We start from the raw sequence: 24,258 nt of genomic DNA, 5'->3' as shown, positions 1-24,258 counted from the left end.
TGGTATATATATGTCTTTAAGATCAGTACGATACGTCTAATGTCTAATATATATATCTATAATAGTATATTTTATTAGAGATAGATATATATTTAACTTTTAATATACAGATTACTTTGCTTTTCTTGCAATTAATAATAAATAGTGTGCAAATTTAAAAGAGAAAAGATACGGAAAATCTTAGCTGATGTTCCTCAGTCATTTTATGTCCTTAATTTTCCATTTCTTTATTGAAAATTTATCATTTCATGCCACGGCGAAGTCTTTTTCTTTGAATGGATATATCGCGTTTATTCGATAAAAACGATTGTATAAGTTTAATGGTCTTAATCCACATACTTCATTTCAGAATCGATTTATTTTGAAATTGGCTTAGAAATCGATCGCGCGCGTTGCTAGAATTTTATATTAGCCTAACTCTCCTATTGGTAATCCGCTAACGAAAGGAATACGAGTTTCTTTCATGATCGAAATAAGCAAATTTGGGAACCAAGCACATCTTGCAAAAAGCCACAATTTAATATTTAATAAACATTATGTAAAATCCCCTGAAATTATAATACTCGGTAACACTTTTAAAATAAAAAAAAAATGTCGACGTTTTTCTTATTGCTGATATTTAAATTTAAAATTTGAATTAACTTTTTTCAACTTTTTTTAACGATATTTTATCGTATAAACTGTTATAAGCAAAAAAAAAAAAAAAAGTTTTTTTTTTAAATATTCATGATTATAATTAGTTACAATCATGAAAATTTTTAAGATATTATTTATTCGATGAGTCTAAGAAATTAAACTCTAGTTATGATTTGGTGTTTTGTATAGTTGCTTTTATTTTGTCAGATAAGAAGAAGTAATTTTTTGAAATGACCATCTAACTCAGCAGCTGTTGACATGTATTACGCAACGAAAGACGTAGTTTCTTAGCCATCAATGTCATTATGCGTGTGTACCATAGAAATAAGTGGTCAGAAATGCGTGATGAATTTCACAGAAATTGATGGAAACAAACATGCAAGAGCATAGATTTTGAGAGATTTTTTTCTAAAATTAAAATTACACGAAAATGTGTTGATATGCCAGAATCAAAATCCATACCTTACGGTATCTAATAATATTAAATCATTACACATGTATCGGAATTTAATAGTCTCGCTTTTATGGCACATTTAGAAAGCACACGCACTCTGAATAACGGAATAAAAAATTTTTTATACGTTCAAATTTTATCTTAAGCACTGTGAAGTTATTATATGGATAAATTAAGTTTCCTAATAAATATTGAAATTATCGAAGTAACGGGGTAACTAAATACTAGCATTTAATATGATAAAATAATGCGGCAGATGACGAAATATCGATATCAATCGCTAAATACTACTGTAAATAGTTTGCAGCATAAATTATACATTTGAAAAGAAAGAATATTAACGTCAACAAAATGAAATTAATATTATATATTAAATTTTGCATCTCGAAGATGCAAAATATATTTTTGTGCTTTTTGTGTTTGCACATTTTCTTTCTTTCTTACATATACTTCTCTAACGTATGATCAGTCATAAAAATTTTTTTTTCTAAAACATTAAAAAGATATTACTAAATATTTTTGTTATTGCTTAGAAAAGTAACATTTTATCCTATATGTGTATATAATAATTTCCAATTAAGTTTTTATAAAATAAGATTGCTACAATAAATTTCCTGATAGATTTTAATACATTTCATGAGTTACAATCGAGGAGTTCTGATTCAAACTAATATAGCAAGAGTTATCGAGATACAAAAAGTAAAGAATAAAGTCTTGCATACAAAAGTATAACTTCCGGAAACGTGCAAATGTTTATGCGTATCTGCATGAGCTACAGAGAGCTTGTGAATTAACAAAAACATTATAATTCATAATCTGTCATTAAGAAATGGAGTGTTGTCAGAGCTCTGACATAATAATTGTAAAATCGACGTTGACAGCTTACCGGATGTCAATGTGTCGCTTTGCAGTCCATCAATCAAATAAATTAGAGACGCATTACTCAAAGTACAAATGTCTCATGAATTATAAACAAATTATTGAAATATCTAGAAATAATTTCCTGTTTTTCTAACATTAATCTCTTTCATAATACGGAAACACCACGTATTTAAGAAAAATTTTATATTTGCGTATATCATCTATAATTTAAAAATATTACGTTTTTTTCTAAATAAAAATTTTATATTATAATCATCATCTGGAAAAAAAAAAAAATCTTATTTTAATAAATCAAATACTTTAAATTACTAAATACTAAAAACTAAATATTTCAAATTTTTATATATAATACACAAAAAGACCATTATTATATTAAAATATTCTAAAATTAATTATATATTTTTTTCTTTCTTTTGAAAGGCGAAATTTTCATTTTTTACGTGAATTCGATCTTTTTTTTATTCCTCACTTTTGCATGAAATATATGTATGTCACATACCTCGTCACATAACACGTATCGCGATTAGAAAATTAGTTACCTTTGGTCGCAAACTTCATCTTACAAACCTGCTTGCATGATGTCACTCGATCTTACATCTCTGTTGTAATTTTTTCAACAATCCCTCCATATATTAAGATATTTACGAAATCATTTTAATCTGTACATTTTGAAAAATTATTATCGACAGCATCAATTTCTCTTTTTTTTTCTCTTTCTCTCATATTGGAAAACACGGTATAGTAAATCGTAATTCCCTACTTTCATTGACCCAATAATTTCAACGCAGCATATATATATATATAGATCTTATACCACCTACTCAGTAAACTAAATCCAGAACCCTCGTGTCAGAGCAAAAATCACTGGAATCACAATTCCGCTTTGATAATCGCGAAGATGTAATGCTGATATAAAAGTCTTTTTACGAGTGTCTTTTTTTGCGCGAGAGCAAATATAATAATTGTTTCCATTGTGGACACATGTTTCACGAAATATTAATGCTATTTACCGGATGTTAGACTTGGAATAAAATTCATACAATATTCTTTGTAGACATTGCCATTCAAGTTATATCCATGACAGTCATATGCAAATGAAGTTTCGAATCGTTTTTCTCGTTGCCGATTAAAAGTCTCAACACCTGAAAGCGCAATATTTAAATACGATATTCTGAAAATAATGATGACAAAAATATTTAACTAATTTGATCCGAATTTTTGAAATAATTATTTTAAAATGAAAATTATATCTTTTTTATTTTTAAATATATTTTTTATTAAATAAAAATATTTAATATTATTATATTCTGAACATATACTATTTTTGTTATTAAAAAGTAAGCTAATTATTTAGTACTCAAAAAATAAATTATCTTTCCCTTTAATTTAATTAATATTGTATGATATCGTCCATTTATTCCAATTACTTCGATCTTTAATATAAACATTTAATGTTACATTTCCTAGAAGTTTAATTTTACATCTTCTACGGGATGTTGCTATTTTTTATCGAAAAAAAAAAAATAAAATAAATTTTTAATAATTACATAATAAATGATAAGGCCTATCGCTTATCGTTAGAAGGATAATGTATCTATTCGATATATAATGATTCGGATTTCCAGAAAAGACGTGATTTAATTTGACGAGATATAATTGATTGTATTATACAATATATTGTATAATTGTGCTTTTTGCATTTCAGAATGATTATTTTGTTGTAATTATTTTCTCATTTGAAGCTTTGTCGTACAACCAATTTCTTAATTCCTTTGTTTCATTCAGATTTAAAGCAATTATTGCTGTATGTAATAAGTTCATGTAAAACATCATCATCAATCTTAAATATAATAAAAATAACACTGATGTTTTCTTGAAGTATTAAACATACTTGACGCAATAATGTTTTGCGATATGAATAAAATAGAGAATGTGCAGATGATTATGTAAATATCCTGATTTTTCATTATGATTATACGCGATTTTTCTTGCTTTTTATTGCTTATTGAAACTGGTTATTCAATATTTATTTCATAATTATTTATGGACTTTAGTTTATCTTAATTTAAAAAATAATAATTTACATATACAATGCTGAAAATTATTCTATTTTTCTCTTTCGTCGTTGATGTTTATCATATTATTGTCACGAGTCCCGAGCGAAATAACAATCATGCATATGGAATTTACATGATGCAATTTTGCAAAGTAAAGTGGAAAAACGCATCGCCGAATTGCGAATTACGTATTCGTATTCAATTATCTCTGCTCGAATTACAGCGGGTTTTTTATAGAATAATAGCTACCATGCGTTGTTGCAAATTCGATTTCGGTAATTCCGTCTACTATTAAATTTCTGAACGAATAATTATATAATCTAATAGTTACGCATTGAAATTATTTTTAAATAATATTAAAATTTCAACAATTTATTATAGAACTATCTATAAAATAAGACTTAGAAATAAAAAGAGTAGAGACTAAAATGTGTAAAGATTAAAATGCTATAGTTTATTTTAAAATAAAAACTTGACTAAACACTCAATATTATTTTAATAAATAACAAATATTACAATTTCCTTTTTTCATATTATTAAAATATTTAATATTATTTAAAGAAGAAGATTAATAAAATATATGTACGTAAAACATATATGTATATATCGGTAATTATAATTTTTTTTCAGCAAATCTTATTTATTCTGATTAAAGTTGCGTATGTATATATTATGCTTAAAATTATAATGAAAGGATATGTATAGAAATATATATATATATATATATATATATATATATATATATATATATATATATATACATTCTAATAATTTAAACAGGCCGCTGCTTATGCAATAATGCTATGATGCAAAACATTCCGAGTGATTAATCGTTGATTCAGTTCAACATCGCTGATAAAACAAAGATGAAATAAATTATGTATGCGCGTATGTTTGAAATTTAAACTTACTTTGATTTTCTGTGCGAATATCTCCATAATTGTGCTGGGATAACGCTTTTACGAGGAAAACATCAGATTCAGTATTTTCGAGAATATTCGCTCGAGAGAGACGCGCGGATCTTATAAAATACCCTGTATCGTGTATATATAATGTATAATACTCTAAACCAGATGCTCTACGAGCAGTTCGTGTGAGATTAGAGAAAGAGCGCTAGTCGTCATACGTCTTACTTTTTTCACAGACATATTATCTAAGAATAATCATTACTTCTCGCGTGACGCATTCGTCATCCGGTATTTCTGTTGTAATTTTTATTAAAGAGATCTCTTCGTTATGTCGCGAAATCGCACGACTTCCACGAAGGGGGAATGTTTTTTTCTCTTTGCTGGGAACCTCACCTCGCGGTTTAAAAGTGCACCGATCACGCGGTGACAATTTTTGCTTTCAGCAATTATCCGCCGATCGTTTAATCCGCGATCCAGGCGTCATATGGCACTTGAGCGAAAAGTTTCTCCACAAAAGTCGACATCACCTGCACCAACTTCCTCCTTAGATCCGGCTTCATTTCTTTCAGGAGCTCCTGGCTGTTGGTATTGATGAAGAGATTCAACGCCGCCACTATAAAAAGTAAGCAATGTTTGGCAACAAAATTCGATCGATACGAATTTATATATAAATAAAGATATGTAATGGAAATAATGGTACAAACAGAACTGATTTGTCTGATTAATTACTTGCTATTTCTTATCTTAATATTATTCCCGATAATAAACTTGAAGTATTTCTCTCTCATACAATATTTATCAGATTTATATTTATCTATTAGAATTGCTTTGATATTTATACGCTAGTACAGTTTCTATATTAAAACTTTCAAATTATATTTGCAGAATTTTTCTTACGTTTCAGATTAAAAACTCCATAATTTATTTTGCAAGAATTAAAAATAATTTAAAATAAAGGTTTAAACATGCTCAATTATGTATAAAGGATAGCCCATATTAAACATAGTTTTTATCATGTAGATTTTTCAGTTTTCAATCGATAAAGCAAATCAATTTCTTTTTTGTATGAATACTTATTTAAAATACATTTTTCGCTTGTATTCTTTAATCTCTCTTTTTCGCCTGAATTTTTTAATAACCAAATTCTTCAAAGATTTTTCATCTTACTTTTTATATTATTATTTTATTGTCGCACTATTATTGTATTATTAGAATTGTCACGATTTTTATTCGATTCTCTGAAATAATCTGAGACTTAACAAAAAAAACAAAAAAAAAATTTGCAACTTACGCAATATGCTATTGGTATCGCGCACGTTTTCGACTCCCATCTTGATATTTTGCACGCTAAAGTCCATTTTCAGTTGCTGCAACCTAAGATAACGACGACCCTCAACGAAAAACGGTTTTGCCCTGATGAAAACCTTGGCCTTAACACCCTCTGCAAACGATAAAAATCTTGAAATTGTGGAAGATAACAGAATGAATACCATATTCGTTGAGATCGCATAAATAGCAAGCGTAGAAATCTTATATTTTTAAAAATAAAAACCGCAGTATTGTTAATATTATAACAATTCGTTTAAAATAATTGAATAAATGCAAATATTAATTTTCCTTTTTGTATCAATTATCCGTATAAATGATTATTCGTATAAATTGATGTTAAGAGAATTGATATATTGTTAATCATTTTTTCATACATAACAGTAACAAAATATTATTCTCACTGTATAACAAAACCCCATTAGTATCTCGTGAGCTATATTTAAATAAATATTTTTTACACGATTCTCTCGCTCTCGGAATTATATAAATATCATAAAGGAGACACGAAATATTCGTATCGCGGGTTGTCCACAGATAAGCGCGAATAGCGATAAGTTACTTCAGAAGAGCTATTTCTCGTACAATTCTTCTCATATACGTAAATATTTCTTGAAGCATGCTGGTAAATCGTGTTGCTATTCACAAGGAGTTTAATATTGTATTAGAGATCGGTTATAGCTGGCACTCACGTGGCATAGATTCTCATATATAAGTAATTCCCAATTAATTTGAAACCTTAATTACTTGTTATATTTATGTAACAAACACTCAAAGTTGTTCGTATATTCGTGTATATAATTTAGTTTTACCTTCAATTACGAATATTTAATACTACGAAATAGCGACAAATGATGTTTATTAATCATAAATGTACATGGTGAAAGTTACTCGCGCACATGTACCAGTGGCATTTCATTCGGTAAACAAAATTCATTTCGCAAATACTACAACTGCTGCTAATGATTAATAAATCTCATATTTTTTTTACGAGCCGCGATAATAATAATACATAGTTGCAAAATTTAGCTAAATTTAACATATGTATATCGCATGTCCCAAACGGTCTACAAAAATTTTTACGTTAATGTAACATAATATGGATATGAAATTTATTAAGTAATGACATTAATATTATGTTAATATTTCAAGACAAAATGAATGCAAACATCATAATAATTTGAAATAAATTTTGTGTAAAATCAGCATATTTTTAATAATAACTTACATTAACTTAGAAAAAATTTTACCGATAGTTTGTAGCTACTCTCACTCTTATTGCAGAATAAAACCAACATTTTTTTCTATAAATTTTAACAGATAAATCCTGTCACTAATTGTATAAAATTAAAAATATGTGCGCATTGTGTTACTTTTACACCTTTTTTCTTCAATTGTTTTAATAATTTAAGTTCAATTTAAATTAATTTGAATTCAATTAACACAACAGCGATATGTTAAATTGATACATAAATATGTTGAATATTTAATGCAAAAATTGTAATCGGGATATTTTTTAAGAGAGAAAAAAATTTTTCAACTTTGCATATATATTTTAGAACAATAACAGGTACGGCCGTATAACGGATACAACGTACAATATTCGCTGCTGAATCACATTGCTAATAATTAATTGTATTGTTTCAGCTTACCATACTCGCCCCAGTAATCGCCTGCACCAGAGGCTTGCACCAAGATTAAAGTTCCGCTGGACCGATATCTGGCGGCGGCTCTTATTTTTGGTATGCTTAAAGCAAGTTGCAACTGCACCTCGTCGTCGCTCAGTCTTGTTCTGAGACCATTTATTCTCAGGGCAGAAACTCCTCTCGCGGAAATATTTTTGAATTGCGCTCTATAACCATTCGGGCCGCCGCCGAGCGCGATATGCAATTCATCCAAAATAATGGGTTCCACTTCAGGATAACCCAATTCCGGTAGACCTGCAGTGTTGCAACATTAATTAGAACAGAGTAATATGCTTTGCCGTATAAAAGAGAAAGAGAGATTATAGACTTCTCTTCGCAAAATAAATTTTGACAGAATTTTCATTTTTCAAAAGTTTCATGAAGATGCGCACTCTTTCAATTATTATTATTAAACTTAATAAAAACTATTACAATTGAAACAATCTCTGATTAAAGTAAATAAATAATATTTCATTGTATTATACAATTGACAGACGTATTATAGATTGCGACAAAAATTTTATTTTTCATTAATTATAATTCTTTGTAATTCGCTTAAAAAAAGTTCACGATTATTAAAAATGACTTTTTTGAAATTACTTTTCGTTCACTGTTCGAAGAAAGCTATTACTCTCCAAGTGTTGGAAATGACTGGAATGTAGGACACTGGGTGACCATTCGAATACACCGTTATAACCTGCTTCGGTTAAACGTGGCTAACAAAACCACGATTATAAAACCGGTCTGTTTCTCAAGCTTTCGACTTTCAGTTTATTTACAAATTATTTGTGTTATTATCATATATTTATTCTAAAGAATAAGTCATTCTCTCTGCAGCGTATAAAAATTATTTTCTCAAAATTCATAACAAAGGAAATAGAAATGCGTTACAATTGTTAAATATACTTCAAATTTATTATTTTTACATTAATCACACGATATTAAATAATATCACAAATTAGCATTATATCTTAAAAATTTAACAAAGTCAATAAAAAATTGTAGAATACTTCAAAATATGCCAGAACATGTTAAAATATTGATTTAATCTTGCTTTCTCGATTTTAGTATAATTTTTATAATTATAAAAATTTCCATACCTTTTTTCTTTATTTACTAAAAAAGAAAACTATTAATCAAAACTATTAATTAAATTACTTCTACCGTGCAGAATTGTAAGTAATAGAAATGTTATTTTCGTATATTATTATGTGCCTTTAATGGATTTAGCATTTCAAACTATACCTATTGGAAAAAAAATATTGAACGTAATAATAATAAGATTGCAAAATTATCTCGAATTATCAACATTCTTGATAAGATAGAATCGAAAGATTAAAAATAGTGAAATTCGCGAACGATAAAACTCGATAAACCACAGATCAGCTGATGTACATCAACTTTACGCTTTAGCCTTTTCATTGATCTTCGACATATCGTACGATTTATTAATTACAATAATGCGCGAATATAATAAAAAAATAAAAAATTTTTTATTTCGCCATACAGTTTTAATATATATGTGTCTGAGATTTTATTCAAGTTAAGAATTAAATCTCTTTATATATATAGAGTACATCACTAATATCCTTAAAAAAAAAAAAAAAAAAAAAAAAAAAAAAAAACAGTACTCATGCCACGTGGAGTTGTATGGAAAATTAAATTATTTCAAAGAAACTTTCAAGATGTTGAAATAAAAATTGCGTGATATGGTCTTGACATCTCACCTTGTCTGAAGTGTTCGACTAATACGTTGGCCGTCTTCGCCAGACATGCCTCTAGTTTTGGATCGTGCCTGGAACATGTTTCCAAAAATTCGAGACCTCGGTATTTGCCGAAGGCCTGGACGCTGATCAGTAGTGAGCACGCGTAACACAATAGTACAACTCCTCTCATCTCTTCGTCCAACAAACCGAAGATGATGATAATGATTTCTTCTTTCTTTTCCTCTCTAATTCTTTTCCGTTATGATCAGATCTTGTCAGTCTGCCAGTGAACTGCACGAACCGACCGGATGTCTCGACGAAGAATGATCGGCTGGCAGGGATGCGCCAAGACTTATAGGCTACCTTGACATTGCCCCCGCTATGCCGACCCCGAGGAGAACGAAGAAGAAGAAGAAGAAGAAGAGACACGAGCCGCAACGATACCCGAACAGGGCACCGAGCCAATTTGTGGACTCATTGATGTTTCTTCTGCCTATATAATGTATGGATGGAAAATGAATTGAAAAATACTAAAAAAATGTGGATATATATCTGTAAGAACGAGAAGGAAAAAGGGGCCCCAAGTTCCTGTAAATCTTCAATGAAAATTATGAGAGAAAAATATTTTTATTTCTTTTTACAATTATATAGTATATATGTAAGAGTTTTTTTTTTATTCTCTTATTATTTCACCATCTTATTAATTGTATATTTCGATTTTTGCAAAATTATAATTCGAAATTTCTTATTTTGATCTAAATAAATGAATTTCATCTAAATCAATTTTAAATTCGACGTAGAGTAGGTTAAATCATTGACGCGAATAAGTTTTGTCGCACAAACTTTCCTAAGTGCAAAAGGTAAAGGAAACGACGCAAATTTCACAGAAGGTTCTTTGTAACTTTTATTAACATGCTAACTTTAAATTAACCGTGGCAAACAACGCGCTCTTGAAATGTTTTAACGAGCCCATTCTATCTCACTGATGGAGAATTTATCGTTGGAGATATTCCGAAGAGGAGACGAAGAAACATATTGATTAATTTAAGGAATCGGCGCTTACTTTCCCGATGATTGCCGGTGTTTGTTTAACTTTCTTTTTCTTTTCTAGAAACATTAAAGTGGTCCGCGCTTAATGATTGGAAAGGGCAGCGAAAAAAGCGGTTTTCTCCACTTCTAATAATTAGCGAATCGAATAATTAGGTGATACGAGTGCATAGCGTGCATTAAATCGAGTACGATCCGTTATGATTGATCAATTAAATTGTGCGATTTAAATACGTAAACAATTCAAAGATTAAGTCCGTGAATTTATAAGTCGAATGATAAAAGTGGAATGGGTCATCGTAAGTTGCAATATTGATAATCGATAATTAAAATGTGCGTTGAATATGGACGATGGAAAGCGTCTGGTTGAGCGGACAGAGTGGACGTCATAGAACAGCCGAAAGAGGAGTATGAGAATGTTAAACACCGTTAATCGCTTCGGTCACGTACGTTTTGAGTCACGTTTTGAGTTTCTGATTTGCTCGCGCACACATGTTCGCGGAAGATCGATGCCGGTCGGATTTCCTGCATTTAGACGTGAGGAAAAAACGAAATTGGGAGACGTAAATTGCCGATGTAATTCTGCATAATGTACTTTCATTAATTTTCAAATGACAATATTACGAAAATAAAAGAATTTTTAGAATTCTATTTATTAAATGCCAGTCACACAAACAATTTTGGTTGGAAGAAAAAACTCGTAAGTTTAATTTTTCATTAATCACTGGTGTAGAGATTACTTGTCGCGCACAATTTACATTTATTATTACACTTTCTTAATCTTAGTATGCGAGTAGGTGTAAATCTCTTCTGTGTACGTGTAAATCTGTCTTATATTTTAATTTATGTGTAACTTTTTTACTTTTTAATATAAATTCAAATTAATTTGTGTGCATTTAAAAAAAAAAAAAAAGAAACTTGTAACTTGATTAAAATAATTTTTAAAATTTCTTTTACTAATAATATGGATTTTTTTTTTTTACATTTATGGATGTATAGAAAAAAGGAAGGTTCCGTAGTTTACGATAAGATGTTACGTTTATGTTGCATATTTATTAAATCGTGAGACTATCTGATTGTGAGGGTCGAGGACATATAGCTACTCGACATAAATATAAAAACTCGCCTACACACCGGTTAAAATTAATGTTATCACTTTCTGCTAATATTGGAATCATAAATCGCGCATATCAATGTTCTCTGACTCGATATTGCGCTATGATACGATGTTCCCATGTTCCATGAGAATGCGCGGTCAATAACACTGGTTTCTCAAGGTAAGCAGGTATTCAGAAAAAAAGCATTCTCTGATCAAAACGCTTAGCATTCTGCATAGCGCTCGACGAGGAAGACTAATTATATTAATGGCGTTAATTTCGATAATAAATATCTAAAATTACTCGATAGTCGAATATGTAAAGGTCGTATATATATATATATAAAAAAAAAGGAATCATATATTTGTCTCACATATACTTACATTCTATTAGGCTGAATAATTTTTACATAGTGAAAACATACGATTATGTAAATATAAGGAAAACAGCACAAGATTTCACGAAAATACAATGCGCGAAATAAATAGAAAAACTTTCACAACAAAATGTATGGGTTGAAATCTATGGGTTTCGCTTTTTAACAGCGATTTAACATTGTTCAAATGTCGAATCGACAAATATACTTTATTAGATTATTAATTAATTAATTATTAATTACCACTGTTTAATTGATTTATTAATTAAAAGATACGCGTTTTTATTCCTTTAATCTTAGCTCATTTGAATGATGTGATTGATTTAACTTATGGATTGGTTCGATTTGAAAATCTGCTCGAAGGGAAAATTGCGGAAAGAATTATCGAAGATTTCCGTAAAGGCGGATGAGACAAGTTCGTTGATTAAATGTCTCGTTATCACGAAACTCGGTTGCCAAGTATTGTTGATTATCTTATCGAGGATATTTTCGAGATATTTCTTGCCAAATAGAAGATTTGTAACGTGAAGTTCTAGATCTCTGATGCTCTCAACGTCCATTTGAGCCCGCACTTTCTGTCCCGGTAATTTAGTCACCGTGGTCGTTTGTATTAGATCGTCTGCGAAGTGAGAAAGAATACCATATCATAAAATTGAAAACTTGCAAATATATATTTCAAGATTATTTTATGATTATGTATCTCTCTTCTAATCCTATAACGCGGCCATAATCACACGGTATTGAAAGTAAAAATTGCGAATGATCATTTTTCTTGCATCAAAATAGAGTAGTTTTCTTGCATGCCTTTAATCGTGCTCAAAATAGTACTAGATAAAACATGATTACAGACAATACTAGATACTAGACCAAATATGGCTACAGTGAAAGATCAGAAGACGACTTTCTAGTCAATCTTTTAAATGAATATTCGCACTTTCACATAAATGGTTAAAATTGTTCGAAAAATTCTCGAAACTTATAATTAGTGATATTTTTTGTAAAATCTTATATAGAAACTTTCGCGCATACGAAATAAATTTATTAATAACACTTACACAAGGCGAGCGTGAATTTTCCTTTGTTTGTCATAGTGGAACTGAATAATGCACCTTTAAATTCGTAATTGCCATTCAGCATTTTTTTCGGGAAGCTTTGTGTGTACACAATCTAATTAATACAATATTTAAAAATTAATTGTTTTGTTACTCACATCACGTTATCGTTTTTGTTTAAATTTTCTTCTCCAATGAAAATAAATATATACAAAATAGAACGTTAATAATAATGCCAATTACGATTCCGAATAAATATATATCCTTATCTTTAAGTAAAGTATCGTAAAGTATAAGATACATAGAAAGATAATAGATCAAAATGTGTCTTAAAAAAAAAATTATAACACGATATTTGTGTGTTGATGCTAAAATTATATATTATATCAAGCTTAATTACACAATGCGTATAGCGCATATACCTTGTAATTTCTCAATTCGGAGATGAATTTTGTTACTTTACTGATGGACCATCCGGTTTCAGTGACGTTTCGAAGAGTTAAAGTAAAACCGAAATTTGAAACTCCCCTCGTGGCAGTTATTTCTTTGGCAAAAAATGGATCGAACGGAAGCACATTATATTTCGGCAGACCGGTTTTGAAATAAGGCCGGATCGTATTTAATCCTTCTCGCACGCAGGCATCAAAACCCAACTTGTCAGGATGACAGTTTTTAAAATTGTTCTCTAAAAACGCACATAATCATTGTCTTAGCGCATAAATATCATTGCAAATTTAAAAAACTATCGATTTTAAGAAAACTGTTGCGAATATTAACGACTTTAATATACATATTCCATGTATGGGAAAGTTGGGTAAAACCGGGTAGCCGGGTGAGACCTGTTTTTTTTCGTAATAAATTATTAACGCCGGATTATACAACCGCCGTATTTGTTACTTTTCCTGTGTTGAGGTAAAACCAGGTATTTACACATTTCATATAATGAAAAGAGGAAAAATATTGTTATCTTGTCTTTGTGTCTCTACAAAAAGCAGTTGGAAACGAAAACTAACGCTCGTAAAAAGAAACCGCTAAGAAAAAAGATCCCTTTTCGAGACCCCTAAAGTTAAAAAGTTAAATAAGAAAGTCCTGCAGCAATGTCGAACAAGAGGATATCCTTATTTGCGATTTTTGTCAATAGAATACATCTTTATATTGTATCTTGATTAAAATAAATCTAGATTTTGTAATTACACGATGTTCTGCATATTTTCAAATGGGTACCCGGTTTGACCTTATCGGTAGGACAAAATCGGATACTCTGACTTCTCCACAAAATCTTGTTATTCTTTGTAACCGAAAATTTTTTTTTCCAGCGACTAGCCTTATTTTCTCATAGTTTAGGGTTCACTAAAGACTATCAACGGTCGGCAAAATTTTTTTTTTACTTTCAGATTTTTTGTAGGAAGACAAATCCAACAGAGTACCCGGTTTTACCCTACTTTCTTTCCTATATTATAATATCGTATAGATATCATTGTATATTCATGAATTAGTTTTTACAGAATACATAAGAACATATGTAAGAAATATTAAAAAGTTTTTTATTCCTTGCAAAATATTATAATTTGATCGGGGGTAAGTTAATCTTTGTAAAATATTGAAAAAATATATGCTAAGAAGATAAACATTTGTTTATTCCATGAGAAATAATAATTTTATTCCTGAAAACAAAAATTGTTATTAAAAATAATGACAATTTCAATATATTAATATAATATAATTTAATATTATATGAGTTAAACATTTCGTTAAAATTAATAATAATATAAAATTTCTATTATAAATTATATAAACATAATATTTTTAATTTGCTTTACTTTTTTGTTGTATATCTTGAAAATTTTTTATTTTCGCCTAAGTAATCATATGTAAAGCGGAGAAAAAATGAGAAGTAATGCTAAATTTAAATTGTATGATATATTCGTAATGACTTAAATCAAATTAACAAGTATATGCGATGTTTACGGGTTATTGCAAAAATACGTTCAATTAACATTGAATGCCCATGTGCAATCGCAAATAATGTTACTTTCACTTCCAAGCATTCCTATTTTGTATATCTTGCACTTGATAGCACAATGCTGTATTTCCTTATTACGATATAATATGATTATGTAAGATATCAGTAAATGAACGACTTTTTTTTATTTCACTTTGACTTATTCCTTAATCATTTTTTCATATTCTACACATCGTCGCTTTAAATAATATTGCTTTATTTATCCCTTTCTTGTATTTTTATAAACAAGAAAACACAACACACTACATCTGCGTCATGTCACTTATTCCTGATTTATGACGAGTGCACATTTACAGTAAAGAAAAGAAAAGGATTTCTTCCCTCTCGACTTTCTTCCTTTCTCCAAGAATTTAGAGAGGCTAGAAAATTTATGTAATTCAACTTTTCACGATTTTAGCTTATAATCAATTTAGTTTAAAAAAAAATCAAAAGATATTTGTATATTAATATCAAAATTTGTAAGTTAGGTTTCTATTCGACACGATGATGTTCCAGAGTAATGATATAAATTCTAGATAAACGTATTAAAACTTCGTATATTCTTTCAAGGAAAATTGATATAAAATTTTTCGCAAGCGATAAATTACTTACATAACTATTGATCCCTCTTGTAAAATTTAAATCGAAACACACAATATAAAAACACGATACGCACAACTTAAACCGGTTTCGCGGAAAAGGGACAACGATTAAAACCAATTCGATTTTATGTTTTTTTTTTAATCGATTTGTAAGATAAAGAAAAAAAACAAATAATTGTTTAAAAAAATACATTGTAAATAATTACATACTTTTTCTTAAAAACAATAATCTTTTTTACACTAATTGATTTGTCTCATTATTCTGTACATAAAAGTATTACGGTAAGATTATCGAAAACTAAATATTTTACGAGATATTTTATTTTTTATATCAAAATATGTCAGATTAAGATATAAAATAACTCGAAAAGTACTTAATGAAAAAATACTTTATTATAGTGTTTTGAAAAGCTCTCGAGATAAGCTGTAAAAATATGTAATAAAAATGAAGGTTCCATTAAAAATTTTAAAGTTACTCTCCACCGCCTTTAGAGAGGGAGCGGGGGCAATTTTATGTTTACGTAGCTAGAAAGGCCCCCCGAAAACATGAAACTTTCTCATGAACAATTTTTTGATTTGACAAATATTTTCAGAGTTATTAGCTTGTAACATTTTACATGGGCCACCCTGTATATTATATATAAATGGTTATGAAAGTTTCGGTAGCTGAAGAAAATTTCAGAAGAATATATTATGAGAGACTAATATATATATCAAATATTTCAAACTGTTTATCTTACGTCAATTATAAATTTATTATAAATTATTTCATTATAAATTTCAAAATTTTCTTCGACAATATCAAGCATAGAAATCACTTTGAAATTCCTTCACGGGCAAGAGTTAAAATCAACGAAAATGTACTCACCGAATTCAACAGCGGTACTCGAAACGTACAATACTAACGCAATCAAGAGAGTTCTTAACATCTTTCCGTCCTCTTTTTCTCCGTTCCCTTTTTTGTTTGATAAACCTGAAGCACGCAAAAAAAAATCACCACTTATTGTATACTTATTGATATTTACAACGGTTCACTTGAGATACTACATAGACGAAGAGCGCGCGATCCTTGTACTTTCACCGTCCACGATACATCTGAGAAAAAGAGTTAGCGAACTGCCTCTATGTTATAAAATTTTGGTAATTATGTAATTTCTCGGAGTTAAGGGGAGAAATGAACAGGTTTCAAGTGAGAGTGAGAATTTCTTCCCATGAAAAGTTCTCCCTTTACTTCGAATTTTGGAATTTGGACCAGTCCCTTGCGCGCCAACATTAAAAAAGAGAAAACTAGTCTTATGTGAGGGCTTATCTAACATTTCAACATTACCTAACATATTATTGCTGTATTAGATTATGGTTACAGCAATAGCGACTATGATAATATAGCATTTCAATGCATATATTACAATATATTTAAATATCTTATTTTATATCGCAATTAAGATGTAATTAAATTGAATCTTATTTATTTTCTAAATTAATTTTGCGTAAACATAAATTAAATTTTAAATAACGAAAAATTTCAGATACGAAAAAAAGAGTTTATCTCTCTTTCTCTCTCTCTTTATGTATTTTATAATCACATAATAAAAATAAAAGCACATTAATATCAATACCTTTATTATGAGAAAAAGTAAAAATTTAATTTTCAGAAATTTGTCGTTTGATAAAAAAAAGATTAATGACAGACAACTTTTTGTCGACTATATCTTTTGCTGCAAAAAGAGCTCTTTTCACACTAAAAGTTTTGAACAAATGTTTATTTTTAATATAAGTGTGCATATAGGAAGCTTACAAAAATAACACAAAATTTTTATAATTGCACTTTTATATACATGATATTTATATAATTTTAATAAATTTTGGGACATATATACATATATATATATATATATAATGTGCAATATTAATTTTATATCTAATTTTATTTAATGAATAGGTCAAACCTCCGAATAAAGGAATTTAATTCGAATAATCTCAACTCTTGACACATTAAAATACGAATTATTCAGATTATCCGAATATCCTGAATCGAATAATATATAATTTTGGGTAATTGGGTCGCACAATTTAAATATTAAATTATCTGAATATATACATTTTTAATTCTGTATCGTTGTTTTCTTACCTAAACTTTGAACGCTAGGAACAGAGAGACGTTGAAGATGCTAACCTGGCGAGACTCGGTTACAGACTTGTTTGATGCTGTTCTGTTCTTTCTGCTCAACCTGATATGAAACAAATATAACTGTCCTTGAAAAGTATAAAAGGACGAAGAAGAGGAATACCTGTCTCAAGAAGTCGTTGTACTTATTATTAAATTGATCGAAAATTTCTCTCATGTAGACATAATATTTGTTAATCATATATATGCAAGTATGCGAATATTTCACGAATTTTCCCAAATTTCATATTTCTTTCAGTATTGCAGTTCTTTAATTTTTCTCGACTTAAATAAATAACTGCAATACTGAAAGAAATATGTAATTTGGTGAAATTCGTGAAATATTTGTGATATGTATAAAGTATCATTTACACTATTAGAAAATATATATTTTTAGATAAAAATAATGTAAAAATATAATCTAAAATAAATTCTCTTAAATAGATTATTACTGTAGAAAAAATTAAAGCATATAATATATAAAAGGTTTTCTATAATATTAAGTTATTTTTATTTTGCTTTATTGAAAAAATTTCTTTTGTTTAAAATGATGAAAAATTTTTTTGTATTCTATTACATGCGTTTTTTAATTACATACATTATTAATACCAATCATTAATACCAAACCAATTATTTGTATTTAAATATTATTCGTATTTTACTGAAAATTCTTGTAAAAAATTTCAACTTTTTTCGTTACGTACTGTAAATGAGTAAATGATCTTCTGGACATAAATAATCGATCATACATTCATAATTCAAAAGATTATCACATTTCTTCTTCTTTTTATTTTCTCAAAACATTATTACTGAAGAATAAGTGAGATATTTCGTATAATTCGTCCAACGGGCTTAAAATAAATTAATGTAAAAAATTAAAAGCAGAAAAGCTGTAATAAATTTTTTTTACAGAATTTATTTTTAAAATTATATATTTAACACCAAACTTTTTTTTTGGCAATAATTATAAAACTGAATATTTTTCTAATATTATAATATTGGAATATTAAGATAATATTAGAGAGACAATTTTATTGGCGTCATAAATACTTATGGTCACAAACTGTCATTAATCGAATATGTGTATATTCCATCAGATTCTATATTGCACAATGCAAACAGCTTAATTGTAGTTGAATGCAAATGACTTATTACATCATTATAAAAAGATACTATTATGTACACATGATTGCTCATCAGAGACACTTGCTGTTTACATTGCATGCAAGATTATAATTTTGCCCCGCGAAACTTCACAGTTTTGCAAATTTAATTGAAGATCTGATGTTATTTATTTTTTCAAAATAAAAGGAATGAATAAAATTAACTTACACAATTCTCGCAATTTTCTCTAACAAATACTTTTTATGAAAGAAATAAGTGTATGCCAAGCAAATTTCTTATATAAAAATTATCTACAATAAAAATACCATATGTAGATTATCAATCGTAGATTAAAATAATACATAACAAAAGAATAAGAGCCATTTCGACCAAATTCCAATTTATTTAATTTAATCGTTGATTAACTTACAGGACGATTAAATAAAGAATTTTGAAATTAGTATTATATTATATACGAAAATTATATTGTTAGAAATGTTTATGTCGATCGTCCTGTAAGTTAATCAACGATTAAATTAATCGGAGTTTGTTCGAAGTGACTCTAAGAGGAGAAAATAAATTGATAATATATAATATATCTATATACTTATAATACATATATGTTTTAAGTGAATCTCTCTTATACTAGATATCATATGCGTATTTCGAAACTCTTGCAAAGCTCTATAAATATTGATTTTATGTTAAATAGACATTTCACAGTAAATGTAACATTACAACCACAGATTTCCGGATCTAATGCTATTACTCTTCAATCTATCATAAAATAGGATCGATATAGCGACAATCATATTTATTATTGAAAAAGGAATATTTTAATCTTAAATGGAAAATTCTTAAATCTAGAATAAAATGCCTAGTAACGCCACCGCGTATCGGTTTCGCGCCGACTATTGTGGCGCTAACATCAAGTTACTCTAAATGCAAGAATATATAAGCTTAGATTTGTATATGTTACTCTTGTCTCGAGATAGTAAGACAATCTTATTTAATTCGAGAGAGAAGAAAAGGAATTATTGATTTAATTTTAAAATTGTTTTATTTTTATACCGCATAAGGTTGTGATACGATTAAATATGTCAAGAATATTTTTTGTCTCGTTATCAGAAATCCTTTCTGAGAGTGTACGTTCAATTTCTCTTTAGCTTCTCTCGCTCATGATGTCGATTTACTAAAATACAAAATTACATCTATAACATTAATTTATAAATGCAATATACTTTTGTCATAAAAGTGCCATGAAGCCAACTTTTCATTATGCGGCAACCGATGATTTATAAGCGGACGTATGGATGTCATTACATATACCCTTTGGATAGGACACTTTCATCTAACCGACTTCACAATCTGTGTAAGACTCATCTGCCGACTTGCAGCCGACGAAGAAGGCGCGGGTGCATATTGCAGTAGTGAAAGTATCCGCGAGTGCAGCTATACGAGAGATCTGCCATCTGTCAATGCCCTCTCTTGCATAGTCAGTCTTGCTCTAACAGAAGTCGTTTATTCACGGGATTCGCGGGAGTCCTCAATCGTACTTATCGTTATCGTACCACAGTGAAAACCTCGTATCTAATTTGCAAAAGATAAAGCAGATTCGCGGGAAAACCGTCGGGATTTCACGGAGAGTCTCGATCATTGAAACTTTTGCGAAATTCTTGTCGTAACTGCCTAAAAAAATCATGACCAAGAGGCTGTGGGTCATTCTTCTCGTCGTCGGCTACGCGGTAGCTCTCTCCTCTGATTCAAGCCGTGAGTAATCGAAAATATTTCTTACAATTTAACACATTATTGTTTTTAAAATTAAATAAGGTCGTTAAATATCCATAGAATTTGAATTATGTATTTGAATTTGAATAATTATCGCGAGACAATCGGTTTGACCTTAAATGGTATAAATAATACATAATTTAGGGCAATTTAATTATTGCTAAAACAATCTAATTATATCTGATAAGTTATCAGGCATGTGATATTATTCTCATCAATATATAACGATGGTTAATTAGACTAGATGTAATGTCTATGAAAAAGTTCAAAAAAACAGCATGCAACTTACAATTGCGAGAAATTGTTATCGAGAAAAAATGATTTGACTGTTTTATATATCATGAAAAAAACTTTTTTTAGATAAAGAAACAATTTAAAGTTAAATTGCATGTGCAATTTCCTGCACGCGATTGCATTGAACTGTCGTAAAGGCCGGATCTTCATTTCCGCTGTGATGTTGTAGTCAAGTTTATTCAAAGTTAGTTTAGAATTTGTATTTAGTTCAAACACTATTATATAGTAAATTTATTATAAATTCATCATAATTATTATTAAAAAATTACAATATAACTAATCTTTATATATATTTTTTTTTTTTTTTTTTTTTCAAGTTTATTACATTAGAAAGAATATAGGATACAACACTCCCAAAAAAATGTAATTATAATGAATATAGTTATAATACACACACGCAAAGATAAACATAAGTATATATACATTTCCATTCGTATATTATTTATTCAACACGTATACCAAGCGTATATTGAGAAATATAAATTGCAAAATCTCGAGATTGAGAACGAGATCTCGTTTAAAAGGGAAAAAACTCTTAGCACAGATGACCTTTGCAATAATTTGTAACATATTGCTCTTGTACTTCGTCACGAGATAATACTTTCACTTTTAACGCGACTACCAACTAAGATGCTTCTTGTTGATCGACGCTTTTACTTATTCATTCTAGAGCTATTTAAATTTCTCCTGCCTTAGATAGAAAGTGCAAGAAAATGCAATTTAAAAAATTCACTTTTATTATTCTTTCTCCAGTTCAATAATAAAAAATATATATGATTAAACATATATATATATAGAAATATAATATAACCAATGTACAACATTCTCTTTATTCGCAGCGGAATATGTGAAGCAATGTTCCAGGACCGACTCAAAATTGGTAAATTGTCTGATTGACGCTCTGCATCATTTACGTCCTTATTTGAATGTCGGAATACCCGAGATCGAATTACCTTCAGTAGAACCATTCCGTGTAAGTTCTATCTTAAATTAATATGAACAATATAACATAGAATTTATATTATTATATTTAGTACAGTATGTATATATCCCCAAAAATTTCTTTCAAGGAATTTCTTTTTATTTCTATAATGCTTAACATATTATATATATAGCATTACAAGATAGGCTGTATTTGCCTATTCATTAATTATTTTATATATAATTTTCTATATACATAATATATTTTATATTTATATAAAATCAAAATTATTATTATACATTACTAATATACACATACATATATATTGTATATAATAAACTCGCATACATTTGTATAAAGTTAGTGTTTTAAATATAGATATAATTAAATGTTTATTATACATTATACATGTATAATAAAAATTACGATGTATTATAATACATTCTTTACACTTTGAAAGTATCCGTTAAATGCAAGTTATATGTATTGTAATAAGATAAATAAATTATGCTATGAAATGTGTAGAAGTTTCGTATCAATTTGCATCGTTATGCGTCGTTCGCTACCATGTTTTGTTAATTTCAACAGATGGACGAGCTGACTCTCTCTCTGACAGGTGGTGTGAACGGTTATAAGATTCAGCTACGCGACCTTTACATAAAAGGGGCAAGTAACTATACAGTAGAGGATATTAAGCTTGGCTCACCCTTCCAAGCTATTGTACGAATGCCAGCCCTTATACTAGACGCGCATTATTCCAGGTAGAAATTCGGCTATATACTCGATTAAAGTATCAGAATAGTACTTCAACTCTAATATCTCTCTGTAAATATTTATTTATTTACACGTTTGTATACAAGTAAAAATTATTTCTATTCTTGCATATGAAACTTTTCTCATTTATTAATTCTATATGAACGCTAAATATTTATTAATACCATAATAAAGTTTAGAAAGCATATATGGTATGTATAATTGGAATAAGTTTATTTTTTCTAATATATATTTAAAAGGATAGATTTTCTGCTTAATCAGATTTAATTTTTGCAGTTCCGGTGTATTAATAATTTTACCCGCAAGTGGAAACGGCACATTTCACGCGCGCTTCGGCGATGCTACAGCTCTAGTCAAAGGGACTGTGTCAACGAAATCACGAGAGGGAAAGACATATTTGAATGTCGACAATCTCGATGTAATACTCGGGGTAAAAGATGTGCAAATGCGAGTCAGCAAGATCTTTAAAAACAATCGAATACTCAGTAAGCAAATCGCGCAAAATTGTATTATATTAATTATTTATAATATTTATATTAATAAACTTTCTCTTCTAGTATCCAAACGATAAATTATACAACTAAACTATCTTTAATATTTTTTGTTAGTTAATAAATAATAAAAATTTATATTGAATAATTATATGCAATTGTAATAAATATTGTAATTCTATTTTTTTTTTTTTTTTATGACTTTGCAATCACAAATATGAAAACTTTTAACTTCTTATAATTAATTAATTTTTTTATTATGTTATATTTCTTCTCATCCCTATTTAATTTCTACAGCCGAGGCGATCAATCTCTTCCTTCGAGAAAATGGACAAGAGGTACTTAAAGTGATGGAACCGCAGCTGAAGAAAAAATTATCGGCCCTTTTTGCGGGAATTGTCAATCAATTGCTGCGACACTTACCAGTGGAATCGTTCCTTACACCTTAAGACACATCTACATCGCATTTTCATTAGCGATTGTTTTATCTTTCTCTCATTGAAATAAAATAAACGATCAATCTCAAACATGCAGGTACAACCGAACAACGCGTTATAGCATCGAAAGTTAAAGGGGTGGTACCAGGTTTATATTTAAATTAAAACTAAAGAGGCATTAAATTATTTAGAATTAAAGACGCTATTTTTCTACTGGCTTCCAATTTTAAAATAATAGACTGTGATTTTATTCCGGCATTTCATGAAACTTGACGTATAGTTTAATATTCATTATTTTTTTACAAAAGAAATGACTTGAATAATAAAACAAAAAAAAAATTGTCGCTATCTTAACGAGGCAAAAATTTATACAGTGTACTATGTAAATTAACTTATATACAAGGATCGATTTTTAAATGCGCTAATTAAAATGCCACAATGATATAATAATAAA

General features: G+C 28.7%; 3 protein-coding genes across 3 annotated transcripts; 1 reads left to right on the top strand and 2 right to left on the bottom strand.

Moving 5' to 3' along the window:
* Positions 1-4,645: 4,645 nt before the first annotated feature.
* On the bottom strand, positions 4,646-9,962 carry Jhbp2 (Juvenile hormone binding protein 2). The gene is made up of 4 exons (XM_070304375.1): positions 9,676-9,962; positions 7,916-8,203; positions 6,229-6,378; positions 4,646-5,550 (listed from the first exon to the last, which is right to left on the bottom strand). Exons 1-4 carry the CDS (start codon positions 9,842-9,844, stop codon positions 5,399-5,401), a joined length of 759 nt encoding a protein of 252 aa, XP_070160476.1. The 5' UTR covers positions 9,845-9,962; the 3' UTR covers positions 4,646-5,398.
* A 2,535-nt stretch (positions 9,963-12,497) lies between these two features.
* Positions 12,498-16,759, bottom strand: Jhbp16 (Juvenile hormone binding protein 16). Its single transcript, XM_070305960.1, has 4 exons — positions 16,699-16,759; positions 13,649-13,911; positions 13,230-13,341; positions 12,498-12,793 (listed from the first exon to the last, which is right to left on the bottom strand). Exons 1-4 carry the CDS (start codon positions 16,757-16,759, stop codon positions 12,498-12,500), a joined length of 732 nt encoding a protein of 243 aa, XP_070162061.1.
* A 3,856-nt stretch (positions 16,760-20,615) lies between these two features.
* LOC138937771 (protein takeout) lies at positions 20,616-24,070 on the top strand. The gene is made up of 5 exons (XM_070304365.1): positions 20,616-20,868; positions 22,020-22,153; positions 22,691-22,863; positions 23,153-23,361; positions 23,665-24,070. The coding sequence occupies exons 1-5, from the start codon at positions 20,799-20,801 to the stop codon at positions 23,814-23,816; spliced, it is 738 nt and encodes a 245-aa protein (XP_070160466.1). The 5' UTR covers positions 20,616-20,798; the 3' UTR covers positions 23,817-24,070.
* Positions 24,071-24,258: the final 188 nt, after the last annotated feature.

This window comes from Polyergus mexicanus, unplaced genomic scaffold, assembly GCF_030449975.1.
Source record: "Polyergus mexicanus isolate NDT 795.1 unplaced genomic scaffold, iyPolMexi1.0 SCAF_1, whole genome shotgun sequence".
NCBI lineage: Eukaryota > Metazoa > Arthropoda > Insecta > Hymenoptera > Formicidae > Polyergus > Polyergus mexicanus.
The sequence above is the reverse complement of the archived record's forward strand: the minus strand, read 5'-3'. Positions and strand labels throughout refer to the sequence as shown.